At 45.9% G+C, this 17,573-nt stretch overlaps 1 protein-coding gene across 1 annotated transcript in view; it reads left to right on the forward strand.

Moving 5' to 3' along the window:
• Accsl (1-aminocyclopropane-1-carboxylate synthase homolog (inactive) like) overlaps positions 1 to 11,036 on the forward strand; it is a 37,794-nt gene extending 26,758 nt beyond the window's left edge. The window contains exons 6-18 of the mRNA XM_087910887.1: positions 155 to 214; positions 645 to 715; positions 1,684 to 1,753; positions 2,010 to 2,076; positions 3,014 to 3,111; positions 3,314 to 3,409; positions 3,751 to 3,851; positions 6,060 to 6,149; positions 7,207 to 7,252; positions 7,353 to 7,494; positions 9,437 to 9,579; positions 9,680 to 9,833; positions 10,684 to 11,036. Coding sequence (XP_087767013.1) covers positions 155 to 214; positions 645 to 715; positions 1,684 to 1,753; positions 2,010 to 2,076; positions 3,014 to 3,111; positions 3,314 to 3,409; positions 3,751 to 3,851; positions 6,060 to 6,149; positions 7,207 to 7,252; positions 7,353 to 7,494; positions 9,437 to 9,579; positions 9,680 to 9,833; positions 10,684 to 10,766 — 1,221 coding nt within the window. The 3' untranslated portion in view covers positions 10,767 to 11,036. The remainder of the gene's footprint in view (positions 1 to 154; positions 215 to 644; positions 716 to 1,683; positions 1,754 to 2,009; positions 2,077 to 3,013; positions 3,112 to 3,313; positions 3,410 to 3,750; positions 3,852 to 6,059; positions 6,150 to 7,206; positions 7,253 to 7,352; positions 7,495 to 9,436; positions 9,580 to 9,679; positions 9,834 to 10,683) is intronic.
• Positions 11,037 to 17,573: the final 6,537 nt, after the last annotated feature.

Consider the following 17,573-nt stretch of genomic DNA (forward strand, 5'->3'; position numbering starts at 1 on the left):
ATTTTTCTGACACTTAACACTGCTCGACACCGATTCAGCTACCTTGTGACACACTGACGTCTTCCCTTGTCTACGATGGCAATTTCTTGGCGTGCCCAGAGGAGTCCATCTAGGATGGAGCAAGAAGAGTGACCCAGATTCCTTCTGCTTCCAGGGCTACATCAACCTTGGTACCAGCGAGAACAAGCTTTGCCTTGACCTGATAAAAGAAAGGGTAAGCCATGTTCTAGACTTTGCTGAGACTCGAACCCTCTGGGCCTGGTTCCCTGATCTGTACCTCGGCTTGTGGCAGGTTCAAGGGGAAAACATAGGTATTTGGGGGATATCAGAGACACTGCTTCTGGACAACACCCCTAAGATCCTGGCCTGGCTGACTGTCCAGGCGTCTTGTCTGGCAGGTATGTAGTGAGCAGCCTGCCCAGAGAGCTTTGGGATAAGGAGGCTGCCCAGTGCTTGCCATTCAAACTGGTAGGTATCTATGGCAAAGCTAGCCTCGGTTCATGAAGGAGCACAGAGTGTGTATCCTCACTCCTTTCTGGGAGATATGTAACTTCAGGGCAGTGATGTGTACATGAACTAGGAACAAAATCAGGCCCCACTTGGCTTCCCTGGACTCCTGTCTTCACGTTCTTATTTGTCAACAGCTGAGTCAGCGTGACATGAACCAAATTGAAGAGGATTTGTTGCAGTATTCCGACTGGCAAGGGCAGCCCTTGTAAGTGACTTTCAGAACGACGGTCTCTTGGTGCACAGGCATCTTTAACCATCTATTGGAGATATATAAATCTCCTACATACATGCATACATATATACATATATATCTCCAATATATAGCTGGCATGTATTATATACATCTCCAATATATACACCACATTATAACTATATATAGCATATGTTATATATCCAATATATATATATATATATATATGCAATTAGGTATATAATCATTGAAGAAACTTGGTACAGCACAGTCTTGCCTTCACCTCCCTATGCAGCTGAGGATGACATTTACTTTGATCCTTCTGCCTTCACCTCCTGAGTGCGGGGATTATAGATGTGTACCATTATACCTGGTTTTACTGTGGTGCTGAGGATGGAATCCAGGGTTTCATGCACACACTCTAGGCAAGCAGCTGAAGGCAAGCACCCCTGAGGCATACTCACTTCCCCCAAATGCACCATATTGAAGACTGATACCTTCCTCTATCTTTGGCTAATAAGTTCCCGGAAAGCCCTTGCAGGCATGCCCAGCTTGAGGGCACAATAGTTGTGAACGCAACCTAACATAAAATTGTTAAAACTTACTTAAAACATTGAAAATTGTTGGATGACTTTTTTTTTTAAAAAATTGATGCCACAGTTCTTGAATATAAACTTTGTAGATAATGATGTTGCATTTGACTTCGAAAGGTTGGATTTGCTTAAGAACAAAGCCTCTTGGCGGTGGCCTAATCTCACAGAAATAGCATCCGTCTATTCAACCCTTGCTTCTCCTACCTCTTAGCATTTGTGTGACCCTGGAGAGGTGACATCTTTAGTCTGTAGCCCTGTATGATGAAGTTGGCTTGGATAACAAACATCTCTTTAATGTTGGATGCTGTGTCCTTTAAAAAGAGTATCACCTAGATTCTGAATGAGGAAGGGCACCTGGGAACTAAACGGTCTCTTTGGGTCTGTCTGCAGCCTTCGGAAAGAGCTGGCCAGCTTCTTGACCTGCTACTGCAGGGCACCTACACCCCTTGATCCAGAAAAAGTGAGTGGGTATAGTGGAGGGCTGTGCTCCGGGTTTCCCTCTGAGTTATCTATAGAATCCAAAGAGAACCCTCAGAGTGGCAGGGCACAGTAAAAGCCAGCTAAAAGAGGTCCCTTGGGAAGTCCAGTTACAAAGGACTTGGGAAGGCACAGCTAAAGGAGGCCACTGGGACCTGCCCTTTGGGAGGAGAAGCAGATGGAGAGTGGGTACCCTACTTACACCGGTACTGATTGGCCCTCTCGGACCTTGTCCTCAGGTGGTGGTTCTAAATGGCTGCTCCTCAGTCTTTTCTTCACTGGCCATGGTTCTGTGTGACCCAGGTGGTAAGTCAGCAGGCTCTGCTTGCCTTCCTGGTCTGTAGACAGGGACACCTAGGCATTCGTCTTGGAAGAGAAGGTTGTGTTGACTTGAGGTCTTTTCCACAAGTGTAGGACATCTGTCCTGCCAAAGATATTTTTGTGTCATTTCTGTGAAATCAAGGGAGTTAATTTAAGTCCTTTAGTACTGGAGAAATGTGACAGTTCTCCAATAGATTATCTAGATGAAAAGATCCACGAGTTCAAGAGAATGGGAAGGAAAAGTCATGAAATCCCCCAGGTCCAGTGCCAGGAACCCTTCTTGTACATGGCTTTTGACCTTTAATGTCTGGCCTGGCACAGACAAGTTTTTTCTTCAGTTTACTGGTAAGGACAGCTGCTCAGTCAGGAATGTGCTTGTCACTCATGCACAAGGACCTGAGTTTGATCCCTAGAACCCACATAGAAAAGCTGGGGTACGGCGGCACGTGCCTGTAATCCCAAGGCTGGAGAAGCGGAGACGAGCAGGTCTGGAAAGATGCTTGCCAGCCGGCCTAGCTCTAGGTCAGTAAGGAGCCACTGTCTTTATAAACAGAGCATATTACTCCAGAGGAAGGAATCTGGGGTTGGCCTTTGATCCTCACATGTGCATGCACACAGGTGCACATGTACCCACACAGACACCTGCCCCTCAACACAAAGACTTTTGACATGGGAAGTACCTTGCTCGATTCGCACCTCGGACTCTGAGCTCTTCTCTGCACACATCCCTCGCAGCCTCCTTCAGTGTGCTTGCGACAGGAAACTGGAGTCTGTGCCCCAAATAATGTGTATAAAAATGGATCAAGTTTTTAATGAAGCTTGGGCACAAGGATGGCAGAAGGGATTGTTGCCCTGGCTCTCGTGCTAGGAGCCTCGCTGCTCATCCTGACTGCCAGACAGCTTTGTCCCCTTGTACTCCTAGATGCCTTTCTGATCCCTACTCCATGCTACAGTGGCTTCGCCTTCAGCTCCTGCCTTTATTCGAAAGTTGAGCTTATTCCTGTCTACTTGGAAAGCCAGGTCAGAATGGGGCCCTTTCCCTGCTCAGCCCACTTGGCAAAGGAATGTTGTAGGTCCCCTTGGGAGACAGAGGTGCTTATTCTCTAAGCACAGCCGGGAGTGGGGTAAGCCAGGGTGATGAAGACATGTGGACCATCACCCTGGCTTGAAGGTCAGGGACTGTATGGGGCTTGAGGACTGAGAAACCAGGCTCAGGAACAAGCCTCTCTCCATTGCACATGTCCTCCAGGCTGACTCATCTTTTTCCCAACTCACCATGGATATACTGGAGCTTACCCTGACTCAGGCGAAGATGAAGGTAAGGACAGGCGAGTCCTCATTTCAGGGTGGTCACCATTGGCCCTAAAAAGTCTGAGTAGTAAGACTTAGATACAAGATGTGGCATGCTTTCTCTAGATGAGAAAGAGAACAGTAATTCTAAGTACCTGACTACTCTGTAGCAGTAAGTCCCACCCATGGAAACTTCCAGAACACTTTCTTTTCCCCTTCACCAGCAGCATGGTGCTACTTCCATGAGATCCTACCTGGAATTTATCAGGTATCCCATGTTAGATGTCTCAAGCCATAAAGGATACTTGGTGGGATTTGGGGTAGTTGTAAAGGATATGTATTCACTCTTGTGTTTGGGTTTCTTCTCAGGAGAAAAAGGTCAAAGGCCTTGTGCTAGTCAACCCCCAGAATCCTCTGGGTGAGGTCTACACTCGATCGATGATGAAAGAATACCTGGCCTTTGCCAAGAAGTATGTGTTCCTCTCCATCACTTGGAGGCATTAGAAGCAGGAGTAACTTACCCAAGGTTACCCATTCTGCAATATGTTTTGCGGGGTTCAAGAGAGATTATGAAATGGAGGAGAAAGGGGCCTTGTGTTCCCCATTTTATTTAACTATTTCCTTTCCCGTGTTTCCCCATGCAGACTTTTCCCTAGCTGCCAGAGTGTGCTTTGATGTTTTTCCACTCACCACAGCAGAAGTGCTTCACCCTTGTATCTGCTCCCAAATCACCCAGCCTGCAGCACTGAAAATGACAGATGCTAAAAGACAGTTCACCATAGAACTTTGTTGGCCCACTGCCAGGAATACAATAGCAACAGTTGCCTCTGCAGGACCCCTGATAGGACAGATACCTGTTTTCTAGAAACAGCACTCAGAATTCATGACTAACCCAAACTAGCCAGCAGGGGGAGAGAGGGAGAGAGAGGGGGGGAGAGACAGAGAGAGAGAGAGACAGAGAGAGAGAGAGACAGAGAGACAGAGAGACAGAGAGAGAGAGAGAGAGAGAGACAGAGAGAGGGAGAGAGAGAGAGAGAGACAGAGAGAGACAGAGACAGAGACAGACAGACACACAGAGAGAGAGAGAGACAGAGACAGAGACAGACACACACACAGAGAGAGACACACAGAGAGAGAGAGAGAGAGACAGACAGAGACAGACACACAGAGAGAGACAGAGAGAGAGAGACAGAGAGAGAGAGAGAGACAGACAGAGACAGAGACAGACAGGCACACAGAGAGAGACAGAGAGAGAGACAGAGAGAGACAGACACACACAGAGAGAGAGACAGACACACACAGAGAGAGAGAGAGACAGAGAGAGACAGAGACAGACACACAGAGAGAGACAGAGAGAGAGAGAGACAGAGAGACAGAGAGACAGAGAGAGAGAGAGACAGAGAGACAGAGAGAGAGAGAGAGAGAGAGAGACAGAGAGAGAGACAGAGAACAAGAATATGCAGGAGGCTGCTATCAAGAGCTCAATGGAGCTGTGTGCAAATCCCAGCTGCCCCGGTTGCTTTCCCGTTGCTGTCATAAAGCGGCCTGTAAAAAGTAGCGGGAGGAAGAAGGATCATCTGGCCTCATGGCTTATGGGTGCAGTTCATCATCGCAGGGAAGTCATGCTGACAGGAGAGTCAGGCAGCTGGTTATGTGTGGATGCCTGGAATGTAGGGAGCAAGGGCTGTTCTGCTCCGCTGGCGGCCCCCTCCTCTTTTGGTAGTTGAGGACTCAATACCAGAAAATGGAACTGCCCACCTCAGGGTGGGTCTTCCTACCACAGTCAGCCTAAACGGGGTAATCCTCACAGGGAGTCCGGAGGCTGGGCTCCTCGGTGATTCCTGAGGTTCACAATGTGCCCGCCATCACATCGCCTGAGATCTGGCTCCCTACTAGGCTGAAGCAACTGGCTTCCATCTTAGAACCTCAATTCTGTCTGGGAACTGGGGTGACAGTGCTGTGTCAGGGTGCCGAGAACTGAGGGTGTGAGTATTGCTCAAATCCCACTTGGTGCTGTGACTTCAGTCTAGACCCTGGGAGGCAGCTGCTCACTGTCACTGATGTAAACATCTGGGAAACCTTTTCTCTCCTCCCATCCTCTGTTTGATATTCAAAGGGTTAGATGTGGTATGATATCTCATAGGTCCCCTTCCCTCTGTGTACCACCAGCCAGAGACAAAGGTCCCTGGCGTACCTGCTCTTTGTATATTAAATGCCCCTTGGGAAATATAGCAAGCTACTGGGATAACAGGAGTATATGTTCTGTATCCAAAAGCAGGAAAGAGAGTGAGTCAGGATTACAGAGGGAGGGATCTGGCCTCGCACGCCTTTAGTCTCAGCACCTGGGAGGCAGAGGGAGGCAAATCTCTGTGGGTTCCAGGTCAGTCTGGTCTACAAAGCTGAGAGAAACCCTGTTTTGAAAAACAAAGAGTCCTGAAACAAAAACAATTACAGAGAGAGATGAACTGATGGCTCAGTAGGTAAAGGTACCTACTACAAGTCTGACAAACTGAGTTTGATCCCCAGGACCTACATGGTGGAAGTACTAAATTGATTCCAACAAGTTCTCTGCCTCCACCTATGGACCGTGTGCACACATGCACACACATGCAAAATAAAATGTAATCTTAAAAATTGCAGGCATAAACTGGGTCTATTTTTCTCTCACCCAACCGCAGGCACAACCTCCATGTGATCGTAGATGAGATTTACATGCTGTCCGTGTTTGACGCATCCGTCACATTCCACAGTGTTCTGAACATAAAACAGTAAGCTTGTCCCCAGTAGTGTTGGAAGCAAGAGCCATGAGGCTTCTGCTTTGTGAGGTGATTTCATGAAGTAGGGGCTTGCCTGAGTTTGCTGGGGAAAGAGTCAAATGCCAATAGAGAGTGTGTTCTCTCCCCCCCCCCCCAAATACTGAGTCCAAATGCCATCCTGTGTCTAAGTGAATGCTAGAGCTAGGCAGGAAGGATATCGTTAAAGGTCAAGGGGTGGCATGTCAATTGGTACAGTGCCTGGTGTGCAAGCGTGAGGATATGAGTTTGAATCCCAGAACCTATGTAAAAGTCTAGCATGGCAACCAGCGTCTATCACCTTGAGGTGGGGGAGGGGCTAAGAGTCAGATCTGGAGCTCACAGGCCAGACAGTCTGGTTAAATTGAGGAACTTCAGCTTCAGAGAGAGACTTTGTCTGTGTTGGGGGTAGTGGGGAAGGTAGAAAGTGATCTAGAAAGACATCCAGTTTTAACTTGTGGTTTTCACACCTGTATGCTTTCACGCACGCATGCACTCGCTCGCGCGCGTACACATCAATGAAAGACACATAGCATCTGAGTATTACTCAGCCTGTTCTCAGTCCCTTTGATTCTCCTGTCTCCCCCTCCTGGGTGCTGGGAATATACCTATGTCCCATCATGCCCAACTTGAATTTGGAGAGGGAGGCTAGAATTTGACCACAAGGATTGCATTTCATCACAAGGGCATACCTGCTAGAAGGAACAGACTCACCGAAGGCAGTGAGAGAGAGGTGGGTATGGAGCTGATGCCCGGAAGGACAGCTGCCAAGGATGTGGCTTTGGACCAGAGTAGCAGAACCACAGTCAGGTCGAGGGTCCTGGACTTCAGTGGACACTTGAGCACTGTTCCATGTGGGCTTTTCAGGGCCACCTTGTGTTTCTCTCTAGCTTATCTACCCCGTCTCTTGAAGTTGGGCACCTTAGGCCCTGTCTAGGAAGAACCTAAAGTCCACCTTCTCCTTTCCATCAGAAATCATCTATCCATCCTTTAACCATTTCCTTCAACCTCAATTTTTAAATGTCTTTTCCAGCTTGCCTGACCCTAACAAGACCCATATGATCTGGGGCACTAGTAAGGTAGGCCCCAGCCACCTGTCTTTGGGTCTGGAAGAAAGGGAAGCCAGGAACAGAAAGCAGGAGAAACTAGATGTTTCTTCCCCGACATCTCTTCCTCCAGGATTTTGGCATATCTGGCTTCCGCTTTGGTGTTCTCTACACGCACAACAAGGAGGTAGCCTCTGCCATGAGAGCTTTTGGTTACCTCCACGGTGTCTCTGGCATTACACAGTTCAAGCTGTGCCAACTGCTCCAGGACAGAGGTACTGAGCAGGACTCTAGGATAGCATCTTGCTGGACTTCATGGCCGGGAGGTGGGGGGATTGCTGGGTTTTCTGGGGTCTCTACCATGTACTTGATACACTTGGGGAACTGTTCACTATCCGAAGTTAAACCAGGGAGATGTGAGGTTTGCAGGAGGGCAGGATGCAGCTCAGAAAGTGAGTGCAAGGGTGTGGCTAGAAGATGGAGGGCCTGTTCCAAACCAGACTGGGATTTGATTCCAAAAGTCTAGCAGTGTTTTCTCTGCTTGGAAAAGTACCTCTTCTGAATGGCTCCCTAAGACCTGAAGATAAGAACTCAGACATGAGTCAGTCAATCTTGCTTTTACCCTTGGAGACAGGTTCTCAGTGGGTAGCCTTGGCCTGGAACTCACCGTGTTGAGCTCCTAGTGCCCCCCTTGCCTCTGTGCCCCCCCTAGTGATTAAAGCATGTCCCACCACACCAGCAGAGATCGGTGCGCGTCTCCTCCTGAACCTACTTGCCTCTGGCAAACATTTTATGACTTTTCCAATATGTAGTAAATAATTTCCCAGGGGCTACAAAGGAGAATGGGGTCTGGAGAGAGTTGATTGGCTAGATTTATGGCCTGTAGATTCTCCAGGGACCTCAAGAAAATGTTGGACCTGAGAGACCTTCCCCTTTTTGTTTTGTTTTGGTTTTTTGAGACAGGGTTTCTCTGTGAAGCCCTGGATGTCCTAGAACTCACTCTGCAGATGAGGCTGGTCTCAGACTCTCAGAGATCCTCCTGCCTCTGCCTCCCGAGTTCTAGGACTAAAGGTTTCACCACCCCTACCTGGCTGAGACCCTTTAATTCTATGGCTCAAACATAGAAAAAAACACTCTCTCTTTAATTTCCTGTAATAGATGGCCAGACTGGAAGGCTTAAATCAATAGATAGACTATATTGAAACAAACTAATGTCACTACGTGGGTAGAAGCCAACAGTTTGCTTTGGTTTTGGGTGGGAAAAGAAGCAGAAAGGAGAAGCTTGCCGGCTGCGTCCCCTCCACAGTGCTGTCCTCTTTTATATGCGGAGAAACCAGATCTCAGCCCCTTGAGCACTGGCTCTCAACCCCAGATGTACCCAAGGATTAACTTGAAACTGCATCCTCATAGATTTTCACTTAGATGCTTTGGAAGCAGAATGTAGGCATGAGGCTGAAGCAACGGCTCAGTGGTTAAGAGCACATACTTCTCTTCCTGATGGCCTTAGTGCTGTCCCCGCACCTACAGCAGCCAACTTACAACCCCCTGTGACTCCCATTTCCAGGAGATGCCTCCACAAGCACCCATGCACACGTGCACAGACTGGCACACACACATAATTAAAGCTTTGGTTTTTGAGAAAGGGTCTCTCCATGTAGGCCTGACTATCCTGGAACTCACTCTGTAGAACAGGTTGGCCTTGAACTCAGAGATCCTCCTGCCTCTGCCTCCCAAGTGCTGGGATTATAGGATTGTGCCACCAGCATCTGGCATAATTGAAACTCGTTTTTTTTTAAAGCATAATGTGGGCATAAATGTTTTCTACAACCTCCTCAGGTCCCTTTTCTTATACTGTCAGTTCTGAGAACAGTGGGGCATCACAGAATAGCTGGCTTCCTCCAGTCTTGTGTGTGGGGTTCAAGAACAGGAATGGAAGGAAACTTTGAGTGCCTACTGACTCGCTCAGCTGACAATGGCATCAGCCCCCCCCCCACTCCGTGGGATGCCCTGGTTACAGGCCTCTATCAGGACCGTGAAGATGCCCACTGTTCCCTCCAGAGTCCTCTATGAGAGAACTGTGAGGAGGTGTGTGGGTATGGAAATGGCTCACAGCTCACATGGAACCCAGCTAAGATGTGTTTGGGTAGAACCTCCCCACCCCCAACCCCAGCAGGTATCTGCTGTAAGACCTGTGATGCTCTTTCTCTACCTGTCCAGAATGGATCGACCAGCTGTACCTGCCTACTAACCACAGCCGGCTGCGGAAGGCTTACCTCTATGTCGCTAAGAGGCTGGAGAAGCTGAAGGTGCCCTTTTTCAATGGCGGCTCTGGTCTCTATGTCTGGATCGACTTGAGAGCAGTACGTTCCGGAAGTGGCAGGTGCGGGTGGGCCTGTCAGCTAGCCTTGTGCTCAGCTCCGCTAGCCTTGAGCTCAGCTCCGCCCCCTTCCCTTTCCCTAGTACCTGAGCCCATGCACGTTTGATCAAGAGCAGATCCTCTGCCAGTGTTTCCAGGACAACAAGCTGCTGTTATCTAGGGGCAGAGCCTACATGTGCAAGGAGCCTGGCTGGTTCCGCCTCATCTTTGCAGGAGACCAGCTTCAAGTAAAAGTGGGTGAGTGCCGCTGCCCACTTCCCGGTCCTGACATCCAGCAAAGAGGCCTCATCAACTCCTCCTTAACTCGTTTGTTCTGTCTTCGATGGACTCCAGCTTCATCTCCCCTGAGCACCCTTTTCTATTCTTGGTTATGCCCCCTTTGCAAATAGGAAGCAATCCATTCCTCAAGTAGCCATCTTTCCGTGCATCCCACCTCTTGGACAGCCTGTGTTTTGTGTCCGCCATGTGTTTGAGAGTGTCTTTTGTACCAGAAGCTCCTAAGAAGCGGTTCTCTGCCCTGCTGACTCCAGGGATAGAGTCTAGTGAATTCAATGGACAGATGATCGTGGCAGCTTTTGCACGTTATGTTGGAGCCCACACATTTCTCTGGCAGCATGAAGACATATTTATTTGAATAACTATTTATAGCACCTCATTAATTGCCACTTTTCTACCTGCTGAGACTATAGCAGTTATCCACTTAGCCTCATAAAGTGAGTCTTATACCAATATCTTTTGGTCTAGTGTGGAAAATGAAGGGAAGGCAGACATGGTCATTCACACTTGCAATCCTGACACTTGGGAGACGAAGGCAGGAGGTCTGAGGGGTCAGGGCTAGCCTGGGTCGCATGGAGAGACTCTGTATCATAAATAATCAAACTCACTTGACGGTTAAGAGATAAATATGCCACATCACAGGATTTGACTACTAGGTTCAAAAAGAGCCAGGAGAGAGAGAGAACATCTTGGGCTCACCCCAGCACCCATAAACCAGAGGCTCTGGGGATCATCCACAAACCTGTCTGTCTGGGCTCCACCTGTACACAGCCAACTCATTCTCTTTCTCTGTCCCCTTTGGACCCTCTAGCTCTGGATCGGTTCTGCCAGGTGCTCAAGGAACACAAAAAGGACCCGAGACTGAAAGAGCTAGAGCCGGCCATCGCGACATAGGCTGCTGGCCTCCAGCCAGCTTGCAGTCATAGACTCAGGGGTCCCTGACATTAGCCTCTTGCTCAGAGGCTGGAGAGTAACTGGTGCTGCTATACTGTCCGACCTCACTCATCAAGCCCCCTAAGCTGGTGCCTGTCTTTTTTAGAAGCCTTGGCTCTTTTAGTCTTTGCTAGTAGCTATTGTGAATGCAAAAATGATGTTTTACTGTGATGGGAGTGGGAGGACCTAAGAGTCCTGGTGGGGTAAAGGGAATTCCCTGTACTCCTTTTAGATGGCTTTATTTTATATTCAGCATTTAATAAATATCATTCTTCATTCTCTCCAGTTCTTTATTTCTGGTTTACATTTCTTTTCGGAGATTCTTTTGTCCTAAGTTCTTTGGAAAGCTTGAATGTGAAGCAAACTGTCTGGGGGAGATCTGGGGTGGTAACTGAGATAGGAATACTTTGCTCTGCAAATATTTGGACCTAAGTTCAAATCCTCAGCACCCTGTGTAAAAACGTGACCATGGCTTCGAGTTCCCATATCCTCAGCCCTGGATGATGGGGCACAGACAGGTGGACCATAATTTCTCACTAGCAATCGAGCCTAGCCAAAATGGCAATAAAATTCTGTCTGAATGCAAGAAGGTTGAAACCCTTGGAGGAAGATCTCAAGATCCTGCTCTGACTTTTACATGTGCACAAGTGGAAACACACACACACACACACACACACATATACACACACACACATACACACACACACACACACACACACACACACTGGAACACATGCATACCCCCCCACATGAATACATAATCTGTAGTGCTGTCTGAGAGAAGGGAAGAAGAGACTTATAGCTGGATGCTGAAGTAGCACTAAGTGTTGACTGTACCATCTTTAAAAGCTGTGTAACAGCCCTGGCTGTTCTGGAATTTGTTTTGTCCAGGTTGGCCTCGAAATCACAGAGATCTGCCTGCCTCTGCCTTCAGAGTGCTAGGATTAAAGTCGTGTGCCACCACCGCCCAGCTAGGATGAATCTTGGAAACTTCATTGTTTAGGTGGCTATAACAAAATACCAGAAAAGGGAGTAACTTATAAAGAATGAAAGACTGTTCATCACAGTTACAGAAGCTGCAAAGTCCAGTATCAAGAACCTGGTAAGTATCTGGCGAAGCCTATCATTTCTCCTATGACATCACATGACTGGAGGGCTGGGGCTCCCTCCACTCTCAGGACCTGTTCACTTCTCAAGGGTTCTACCTGCTACTGCCATCAGCGAGAGGGCAAGGATTTCACATATGAATTGCAGGGTTTGGGGGTACAAACCCCAGTTCCCGCTTGCCACTCTCATTGCACCCACCTAAGTTTCTATGATGCCCTTGCCTACTGGGGGCTGAAATGTTCAGAACGGAGGTAAAAACCCTTCATGGAGGATGGACACTCTTCTCGTACATGTTGATAGTTTTGATCAGTTACGTGGATTTCTGACCCACCCATTCTCCCCTGGAGCAGGCTTGCTCCATGTCTTTTTGTCGTTCTATACAACCAGCTGGCCTCACATCATCTTGCCTCAGCTTCCCTGCTGCTAGAATTACAGGTAAATGTCAACAGGTCAGGGTCCTCCTCTGTTGGGGAGTATTGTTTTAAGGTGTGTGACTTTTGCTTATGTTGCATTTGTTTAACTCAGTGAAGCTGCGTTACTGTGCCTGTCTAAAACACCGTTGTGCTATTAAAGAGCTGAATGGGCAATGGCTAGGCAGGAGAGAGTATAGGTGGGGCTGAAGACAGAGAGGATAAATATGAGGCGAAATCCAGGAGAAAGGAAGGCGGAGGACTTCAGGGGCCAGCCACCCAGTGGCACAGCCAGACATGGAGTAAGAAGGAGAGAAAAGGTATACCAGAGTAGAGGAAGATAAGCCAGGAAGAGGAGGGGATGCTGCTGCCCACCCACTCTCTCCTTTCTTATTCAGCCTGGACCCCAGTCTGTGGGGTGATGACACATACACAAACAATTCCTCTGCCCAAGTTAATCCTCCCTGGAAACATCCTCATAGACACACCCGGAGTTGTGCGTCCTAGGGGCTCTAACCCCAGTCATGTTGGTTATTGAAATTACCACAAAGAGCAATGAGTCCTGATGCTTCAAAGTTACACTAGATAAGGCTCTTTGGAAACTGATTATGAACCTGGCATATGGTATATACTTAGAATCCTAGTACTGAGGCATAATGGTGGGTTCAAGGGCAGCCTAGGCTATATACTTGAGACCTTAGACAGAGAAAGAATTTCTTGAAAGTACCCAGAAGACCAGAAACATTCCCAGAACCTTTTTTTCCCGAGTATTATTCTTTTTTATTTTATTTTTTTTTTTAAAAACTGTCTTTTGCCAGAAGGTGGTGGCACAGCACTTGGGAGGCAGAGGCAGGCAGATCTCTGTGAATTCGAGGCCAACCTGGTATACAAGAGCTCGTTCCAGGACAGGCTACAGTGAAAGCCTGTCTCAAAAAATCAAAACAAAACAAAACAAAAAACTGTCTTTTTTCATTATACATAACAAAACTCCTGAGGAAAGTAATCTGAAAGCAGAAAGGCCAGGCGTGGGGGTGCACAGTGGTGCATGCCTGTAATCCCCCGAGCAGAGGAAAAATGAGCACTACAAGCTTGATGCCAGCCTGAATTTCCTGGAAAGACTTAGAGGGATGGCACTGATTTTGGCTCATGGCTTTGATGCCTAATCTTGATTGACTAGATCTGGAATCAACTAGCAGGCAAGTGAGATTTTCCTGACTGAGTAATTCAAGTGGAAAGATCCACTGCCGAGGTCCAGCCTCGGCTCAGGTTCAGGTCCTGAGATGGGGATGGGGCATCGGTGAAGGACAAACTTATGACCACCGAGTAGATTGCACTCAAGTGGCCCCGAATAGCTCAGGCTGTCTTTATTTATTCTTAGAGATTTTCTTACCAGGGTTACATGAACAGTTTTATTATTGGCTTCTATTTTTGCCTTTAAGAAAGACATCACTCCCAGAGATGCAGGGATGGTTCAACATACGAAAATCTGTCAACATAATCTACCATATAAACAAGCTGAAAAATAAAAACCACATGATCATCTCATTAGATGCCGAAAATGCTTTTGACAACATCCCTTCATGATAAAGGTCTTGGAGAGAGCAGGGATACAAGGAACATAGGTAAACATAATAAAGGCAATATACAGCAAGACAACATCCAACATCAAACTAAATAGAGAGAAACTCCCAGTGATTCCACTGAAATCAGGAACAAGACACGGTTGTCCACTCTCTCCATATCTATTCAATATGGTTCTTGAGGTTCTAGCAAGAGTAATAAGACACCAAAAGCAGATCAAGGGGATACAAATCAGAAAAGAAGAAGCCAAACTCTCACTGTTAGCTGATGATATGATAGTTTACATAAGTGATCTAAAAAATTCTACCAAGGAACTTCTACAACTCATAAACACTTTCAGTAATGTAGCAGGATACAAGATTAACTCAAAAAAATCAGTAGCCCTCCTGTACACAGATGATAAAAGGGCTGGGAAAGAAATTAGACAAACAACACCCTTCACAATAGCCCCAAATAGCATAAAATATCTCAGAGTAACTCTAACCAAAGAAGTGGAAGACTTGTATGGCAAGAACTTGAAATCTTTAAAGAAAGAAATTGAATTCTTTCTTTCAAATTGGTATTGAAGAAGATACCAGAAAGTGGAAACTTCTCCCATGCTCTTGGGTAGGTAGAATTAACATAGTAAAAATGGCAATCTTACCAAAAGCAATCTACAGATTCAATGCATTGCCCCTCAAAACCCAATCAAAATTCTTCAAGGACCTCGAAAGAATGGTACTCAACTTCATATGGAAAAGCAAAAAATCCAGGATAGCCAAAACATTCCTGTACAATAAAAGAACTTCTGAAGGCATCACAATCCCTGACTTCAAACTCTACTACAGAGCTACAGTACTGAAAATAGCCTGGTATTGGCATAAAAATAGACAGGAGGACCAATGGAACCAAATAGAAGACCTGGATATCAATCCACAGATCTTCGAATACCTGATTTTTGACAAAGAAGCAAAAAATATGAGATGGAAAAAAAACATATTTGACAAATGGTGCTGGCATAACTGGATATAGACATGTAGAAGAATGAAAATAGACCCATATCTATCACCATGCACAAAACTCAAGTCCAAATGGATCAACGACCTCAACATAAAGCCAGCCACATTGAACCTCATAGAAGAGAAAGTTGGAAATACACTTGAACGCGTTGGCACTGGAGACCACTTCCTAAATATAACCCCAGCAGCACAGACACTGAGAGAAACAATTAATAAATGGGACCTCCTGAAACTGAATAGCTTCTGTAAAGCAAAGGACACGGTCAACAAGACAAAATGACAGCCTACAGAATGGAAAAAGATCTTCACTAATCCCACATCAGACAGAGGTCTGATCTTCAAAATATACAAAGAACTCAATTGGTCATCAAAAGAACAAATAATCCAATAGAAACATGGAGTACATACCTAAAAGAGAACTCTCAACAGAGGAATCTAAAATGGCTGAAAGACACTTAAGGAAATGATCAACATCCTTAGTCATCAAAGAAATGCAAATCAAAACACCTCTGAGATTCCATCTTACACCTGTAAGAATGGCCAAAATCAAAAACACTGATGACAACTTATGCTGGAGAGGTTGTGGGGAAAAGGGAACACTTCTGCATTGCTGGTAGGAATGCAAGCTGGTACAGACCTTTTGGATGTCAATGTGGCAATTTCTCAGAAAATTAGGAAACAACCTTCCTCAAGACCCAGAAATACCACTTTTGGTTATATATCCAAAGGATGTTCAATCATGCCACAAGAACATGTGCTTAACTATGTTCATAGCAGTATTGTATGTGATAGCCAGAACATGGAAACAACCTAAATGCCCTTCATCTGGAGAATGGATAAGGAAAATGTGGTACATTTACACAATGGAATACTGCACAGCAGAAAAAATAATGACATCTTGAATTTTGCAGGCAAATGGATGGAGCTAGAAAACATCATTTTGAGTGAAGTAACCCAGACACAGAAAGACAATTATCACATGTACTTGCTCATAGGTGGTTTTTAAACATAAAGCAAAGAAAACCAGCCTACAAGCCACAATCCCAGAGAACTTAGACAACAATGAGGACACTAAGAGAGGCTTACACAGATCTAATCTACACGGGAAGTAGAAAAAGACAAGATCTTCTGTGTAAATTGGGAGCATAGGGACCTTGGGGGAGGATTGAAGAGGGAAGGGGAGCATAGTAAAATGTAGAGCTCAATAAAAATCAATAAAAAATAAAAATTACGGTATCTGGAAATATAGATAACTTTGTCTCCAGCTGTTCATGACCTAGAGTGTTGTACATTTCTAACATAGGCTTCAACACATAATTTGTTGCACTTGCGAAGAATAAAAATGGACTCAATATGTAATGCCTACATTTCAAACTTTTTAATATTGTAAAGCAAAAGAAATCAGTTATCTGATGTAAAAAATTGTGTAGGCCATAGAAATCAGTAGTCTGATCTTAAAAACTGTGTGGGTGATTCAAAACAAATCTTTTATAAAGACTAAAAGTTGTTTTGCTGAAGGATGATTTATTCTGTATGGACTAATTTTTCCTTCTTAAAACTGTGTGCATATTAGTGGTAATTTTGTCTTCTTTTAACTTTCCAATTAACAAAATGCATTTTATAGACTTCAAAAAAGACATCACCATTTAAAGAATACATCGTGATTATTATGAAAGCCTCCATTGCTCCCCTTTGTGCTTCCCCAAACACACTTTCCCACCCCTGCATAATTATTCTAGACGTAGAGATCAGCATCTTTACGACTTAATATCGAGCCAGCACACTTGCAGCACACTTGCAGCACACTTGCAGCATACTTGCAGCACACTTGCAGCACACTCTTGCAGCACTATGTCAGCTGGCAGCTACTTGTAGTTATAAAGCTAACAATAATAGACAGGACAACAATATTCAAACCCAGACAATTTTTTCATATCCTCATGACATCTTTTTATACAGTTCCCTTTTCTACAAGATGGCCCCATGTCTCAGTCTTTCTGTAAAAGGCAGCCTTTGATTAAGGCACTCTTTCCCCATCCCACTACGCCACACTTCTTCCATCACAACAGCCCCTGTGTGTGACAAAGATGGATCTCTCCATCCCACATTTTGCATTGTGTTCTTTCCTCTTGGAGCATTCCAGATCCTACCAATGATTCTATGCTTGGTGTCCGGGTCACTTACTCTCAACAGCTGGCACTACGTGTGCTCCTGGGGCCTCTTCCCTATTCTGTGTTCGCATGCCTTACTCTCCTTCCCAGAACTGTGAGACACGGTTAGTGTTCCAAGTGTTGCTTTCTCCTACGTACCTATCTCTACTGAGTCAGAAAAGTTCCCAGGATGAGGAATTATAGTTAGCAATTCCAGATAAGAAAGTTGAGAAGCATTATCCCCCTGCTAAAACTTAGGGGAAAATCTTTGAAAAATAACAAAATTTTCAGGGAAAATTACAGCTATTGCATGTGTGACTGACAAAGCTAAAAACTGCACAAAGAATTGCCAGTATAATGAGAGGGGAAAGAGCCTGCAAGCTGCATGAGTTTCCCAGATTCCTATGCCGTCCCAAGGACCACTGGACCTTGTCAAGTGAGAGTCTGTTTTCACAGGTGCCTTGACTGAGAAAACCAGACAGGTTGTCATATCCTGATCCGAGACTAGGCTGCATGGCTCCC

Source organism: Myodes glareolus, chromosome 10, assembly GCF_982192425.1.
Source record: "Myodes glareolus chromosome 10, mMyoGla1.1, whole genome shotgun sequence".
In the NCBI taxonomy this organism is placed as follows: domain Eukaryota; kingdom Metazoa; phylum Chordata; class Mammalia; order Rodentia; family Cricetidae; genus Myodes; species Myodes glareolus.